This window comes from Nerophis lumbriciformis, linkage group LG25, assembly GCF_033978685.3.
Source record: "Nerophis lumbriciformis linkage group LG25, RoL_Nlum_v2.1, whole genome shotgun sequence".
NCBI classification, from domain to species: domain Eukaryota; kingdom Metazoa; phylum Chordata; class Actinopteri; order Syngnathiformes; family Syngnathidae; genus Nerophis; species Nerophis lumbriciformis.
The window spans coordinates 29,095,803-29,101,802 of NC_084572.2; the positions used below are offsets into that span (position 1 = coordinate 29,095,803).

General features: G+C 40.2%; 1 protein-coding gene across 1 annotated transcript in view; it reads left to right on the forward strand.

Annotated features, from left to right (window-relative positions):
• The window catches only part of mnd1 (meiotic nuclear divisions 1 homolog (S. cerevisiae)), a 29,219-nt gene that overhangs the window by 15,933 nt on the left and 7,286 nt on the right, over nt 1-6,000 (forward strand). Inside the window, exons 5-7 of the mRNA XM_061984137.1 lie at nt 3,526-3,600; nt 3,684-3,798; nt 4,772-4,816. Coding sequence (XP_061840121.1) covers nt 3,526-3,600; nt 3,684-3,798; nt 4,772-4,816 — 235 coding nt within the window. The remainder of the gene's footprint in view (nt 1-3,525; nt 3,601-3,683; nt 3,799-4,771; nt 4,817-6,000) is intronic.

Sequence of the window (6,000 nt, forward strand, 5' to 3'; positions counted from 1 at the left end):
CCTGATGTTTTTTCCCTTCTCGGGAAATGTTTGCTGAACATTCGGTGCAAATATCAGGCGAAAGGTTTTCGTCTTATTGTGATGAAGGTTTTTAGCTCCCCAAAAAACAGAAATTGCGGCCTTACTGTCATTAGGGAAACAGCATTCTTATATCGGAAAAACACTTTGAAGAAAAGGCGACAAACGAGGCAACGGTCACCAATTACGGCCAGCAAGTTGCCATATTAGGATTTCCTAAAGCTGTGACGTGAGAAATTCAAAAGAGCCTGTGGAAAGTTGTAATGTTTTCGTACATGACCGTTCACGAGATTTGGCAGTGGCAGAAAAGTGAAACCATGACAATCTAACTAAACACACCAACTCCTTGATATGACTCACACCTACATGGTAGATGTTAATACAAAAGTCTCCGTTTCAAATGTAAGTTAGGTCTAGAATTGCTAAAATATACAATAAATAGGAATAAATAGTTAAATAAGCTATGATTCACTTAATAAAATGTATAAGATTATCTCTGTTTTCGATAAGGTTCAAGATGTTTATCAGTTTTTAACTCTTTATTACTCTGAGATTCCTAATCCTGGATCATATTAGTACATTGTTCAACCCCTTTGCATAATCCATTCCGTAATTGAACTTTGATTGATTGATTGAAACTTTTATTAGTAGATTGCACAGTTCAGTACATATTCCGTACAATTGACCACTAAATGGTAACACCCGAATAAATTTTTCAACACGTAAATCAATTCATGGTAACTCCACATACTGTAATGCTAAAGGTCTTAAGTGTTTTACGTGCATACAAATGTTTTAGGTTGAAAAATATGATAATTATTATATAGTCATATACTGTACTTATTATACTTTTTTGGTATTTAGTATACGTCCAGCTCAATGAATAAGTGTGGTAGTCAAGCCAGTGTCTGTTTTCAATGGATACTTGGCGCCATTTAGCCTTTCTTGAAGAAAAATACCCTATGCTTGCGTTGTTTTCAGCTAAATTGCGAAAAGAATAAACATTTCTTCAGAGTTCCTCGAGAGGTAATCAAGAATGGCAGAAGAGTGCAAGATTTTATTAAAAAAGACGACAACAGTACCACACACTCCAGTACAAGGGAGCAGAGCCACAGAATGCACGAGTTTGCAGTGACCAGTCCATTAAAGGTTTGTTTGATATACTTTTAACGTTTAGTGTATCCCATTTATGTATTGTGTTTCTTAAGACACATTTTTGCTACGAGTGTTACGTAAAGCACCAACTCGGCAAGTCTAAATAAAATAAATCAAATGTGAGCAAAACTTAAAGGGGAACATTATCACCAGACCTATGTAAGCGTCAATATATACCTTGATGTTGCAGAAAAAAGACCACATATTTTTTTAACCGAATTCCGAACTCTAAATGGGTGAATTTTGGCGAATTAAACGCCTTTCTAATATTCGCTCTCGGAGCGATGACGTCACAACGTGGCGTCATATCGGGAAGCAATCCGCCATTTTCTCAAACACCGAGTCAAATCAGCTCTGTTATTTTCCGTTTTTTCGACTGTTTTCCGTACCTTGGAGACATCATGCCTCGTCGGTGTGTTGTCGGAGGGTGTAACAACACGAACAGGGACGGATTCAAGTTGCACCAGTGGCCCAAAGATGCGAAAGTGGCAAGAAATTGGACGTTTGTTCCGCACACTTTACCGACGAAAGCTATGCTACGACAGAGATGGCAAGAATGTGTGGATATCCTGCGACACTCAAAGCAGATGCATTTCCAACGATAAAGTCAAAGAAATCTGCCGCCAGACCCCCATTGAATCTGCCGGAGTGTGTGAGCAATTCAGGGACAAAGGACCTCGGTAGCACGGCAAGCAATGGCGGCAGTTTGTTCCCGCAGACGAGCGAGCTAAACCCCCTATCGACCCTAGCTTCCCTGGCCTGCTGACATCAACTCCAAAACTGGACAGATCAGCTTTCAGGAAAAGAGCGCGGATGAGGGTATGTCTACAGAATATATTAATTGATCAAAATTGGGCTGTCTACTCTCAAAGTGCATGTTGTTGCCAAATGTATTTCATATGCTGTAAGCCTAGTTCATAGTTGTTAGTTTCCTTTAATGCCAAACAAACACATACCAATCGTTGGTTAGAAGGCGATCGCCGAATTCGTCCTCGCTTTCTCCCGTGTCGCTGGCTGTCGTGTCGTTTTCGTCAGTTTCGCTTGCATACGGTTCAAACCGATATGGCTCAATAGCTTCAGTTTCTTCTTCAATTTCGTTTTCGCTACCTGCCTCCACACTACAACCATCCGTTTCAATTCATTCGTAATCTGTTGAATCGCTTAAACCGCTGAAATCCGAGTCTGAATCCGAGCTAATGTCGCTATAGCTTGCTGTTCTTTCCGCCATGTTTGTTTGTGTTGGCTTCACTATGTGACGTCACAGGAAAATGGACGGGTGTTTATAACGATGGTTAAAATCAGGCACTTTGAAGCTTTTTTTAGGGATATTGCGTGATAGGTAAAATTTTGAAAAAAACTTCGAAAAATAAAATAAGCCACTGGGAACTGATTTATAATGGTTTTAACCATTCTGAAATTGTGATAATGTTCCCCTTTAAGATGTAAGCGTTTACCAAAGGCAACAATCATAAATGAAGCTTTCAGCACATACACAATGTTGACATATATAGTTATATTTTGATAAAGATGGGAAAAACACACATACTCGCAAACGCGCGTGAAACAGCAAGGGCAGGCAACAAACATGGCAGTCGACACAAAGTTAAATAATGAAATGCAACCTTACACGGGCAAAAATGATGCAAAATCCAGGAGAGTCTTGATACCAAAGTCCTTGATCCAGCCACACACAAAGAAGTTGTAGACTTCCATGCTTTTCCGAGTTTTCATGTTAAATGATAAATGGGTTATACATGTATAGCACTTTTCTACCTTCAAGGAACTCAAAGCGCTTTGACACTATTTCCACATTCACACACACATTCACACACTGATGGCGGGAGCTGCCATGCAAGGCCCTAACCACGACTCATCAGGAGCAAGGGTGAAGTGTCTTGCTCAAGGACACAACGGATGTGACTAAGTTGGTAGAAGGTGGGGATCGAACCAGGAACCCTCAGGTTGCTGGCACAGCCACTCTCCCAACCACGCCACGCCGTCATCTGTTTTGTTGTGTACAATGATGTCTGGAGCACTCGATAGTTCGATATGTTTGGGAACTCCGACGACAAATACAACTTTATCACTCTACAAATCTTTTTATTGATAAAGTATAAGGGATATATTCTATTGCGTAGTTAGATTTTTTTGCTCATATCTGCTTTCTGCAGGAATATATAGGCTTCTTGTGCACTCCGTGCCTGCACTGCTTGCTGTACAGCAGCCTTCTTAGCTTGGTTGACCACCACTGCTTTTCACTTCCGGGAAGGAATCCCTTGTTGGAATACAAGCAATGCTCATCTTTCGACAAGTAAAAAATGTGATTAAATACAAGACATTTTACACCCAAAGGTCTCGGAAGCCCAGCAGCGTAAAAGCTCTCTCCAGAATGCGGTTGGAAAAGCCAAAGAAGGACGTGAGGACACGGTAAGAAGTGTGCTTTTAAGTGTGAAACTGCGTGTCGATACTGTGCGTCTATGCTAAATGTCCTTGTGCGTATGCTGGTGTAGAATGAGAGGAGCGCCCTGCTCAAGGAGCTTCAGGCTCTGAAAGACGAGCAAATTCAGCTGCACACCGAGTTGGACAAGTATAAGGAATGTGACCCGGAAGTTGTCGAGCAGATGAGTGAGTAATAACACAACACAACACAACCTAAGACAAAGACACACACATACTCTACCGGTGACACAACAGTAAATACAACCACTTGTATTCCTTTTCCCTCGTAATCACAACATCCTGTTTTGGCGATCAAAGAATTTATTCGGTGGCCAAATTTTTTAAAGCATATCTAGTCAATAGCGTAAAATAATAGGCCACATGTATATATATCCATTCATACAGAATATATCTTAAATTTGTTTTCACATAAAAAATCCCCCATTTTCAAGGTGTGGCAAATACACGGAAAACCTTGAACATATAATTACCGAGGCACATTTTATTTCCTTGCCAATTGTCTGCAGTCAAGTCACTTTTACATATTTTGTCTCCCTTTATTGTACCGTGATAAACGGCGCGTAAGCTCTACAAATAGCTTTGCAATGGTTACAATTAAGCATAATTGAGTGTGAAAGTTGTCTGTCTATCTGTTTAGGCCCTGCGATGAGGTGGAGACTTGTCCAGGGTGTACCCCGCCTTCCGCCCATGTGCAGCTGGGATAGGCTCCAGCACCCTCCGCAACCCCATAAGGAACAAGCAGTAGAAAATGAATGGATGGATGGATGGATGGATGGATGAGTCAACAAATCTGTTGGGAGCTGTTTCAGTTACAAAGTGTTATGATAAACAACTGCTACACAACCATTTTCTTTAACCCTCATCAAACTACACCCTTAAAGTCAGTTTGTTGCCTTCTGACCTCCTAAGGGGGAGGGTTAAACTGGTTAAAAATACCTTTTTTTTTCACGAGGTGTCACGCATTCATTTGGGTACTGTTACGCCCTTGCTGTTTAGTTGTTGCGACTAAAACACAACATTATAATAGGTACACTTGCACAATATAATAGGAGGATCTGAATAAATGACCATTAAGTATGGGTTTAAAAAAAATTAGGGGCTGTTGTTTGTTAACCATGCGGCGCTATGTGTTTTTCAGGAAAATCAAACGCTGTGGCTAAAGAAGCAGTTTCGAGGTGGACAGGTGAGGGGATTTTTTTTCATGAACTATTAATTATTGCAATTATTTTTAATTGAAACACACAAAGGAGGACAATTATGAACGGAGACATTTAGTGTTTCTTTCATGAAGGCCGTCACGTATTTGCAGTTTGTTGACGCCGTAACCTATGACAATGCCTCTGAAGGGTTGAACATATGTCTAGGTAGCATGCCATGACCGTAAGAAATTAACAAGTGAAACTATTATTAATATACTTGCCAATTTACTGTCAATAACTGGTTACTTTCTGTTCTTTATACATTTCTGTTGAAATATAATAAGCACATATTATTTTCTTGTTTGTTACTTTATATTAGTTTTGGAAAATACTATACATTTGGGTATTGATCCAATACCAAGTAGTTCCAGGTGCAATATTGTTCATATCAATGCTGATTAGAGATGTCCGATAATGGCTTTTTTGCCGATATTCCGATATTGTCCAACTCTTAATTACCGATACCGATATCAACCGATACCAATATACACAGTCGTGGAATTAACACATTATTATGCCTAATTGCTGGATGCATTAAACAATGTAACAAGGTTTTCCAAAATAAATCAACTCAAGTTATGGAAAAAAATGCCAACATGGCACTGCCATATTTATTATTGAAGTCACAAAGTGCATAATTTTTTTTAACATGCCTCAAAACAGCAGCTTGGAATTTGGGACATGCTCTCCCTGAGAGAGCATGAGGAGGTTGAGGTGAAGGGGGGGGGGCAGGGGTTAGTAGGGGGTGTGTATTGTAGTGTCTCGTAAGAGTTAGTGCTGCAAGGGGTTCTTGGTATTTGTTCTGTTGTGTTTATGTTGTGTTACGGTGCGGATGTTCTCCCGAAATGTGTTTGTCATTCTTGTTTGGTGTGGGTTCACAGTGTGGCGCATATTTGTAACAGTGTTAAAGTTGTTTATACGGCCACCCTCAGTGTGACCTGTATGGCTGTTGATCAAGTATGCCTTGCGTTCACCTGTGTGTGTAAAAGTCGTAGATATTATGTGATTGGGCAGGCACGCAAAGGCAGTGCCTTTAAGGTTTATTGGCGCTCTGTACTTCTCCCTACGTCCGTGTACACAGCGGCGTTTTAAAAAATTCATAAATTATACTTTTTGAAACCGATACCGATAGTTTTGAAACGGATGCCGATAATTTCCGATATTACAT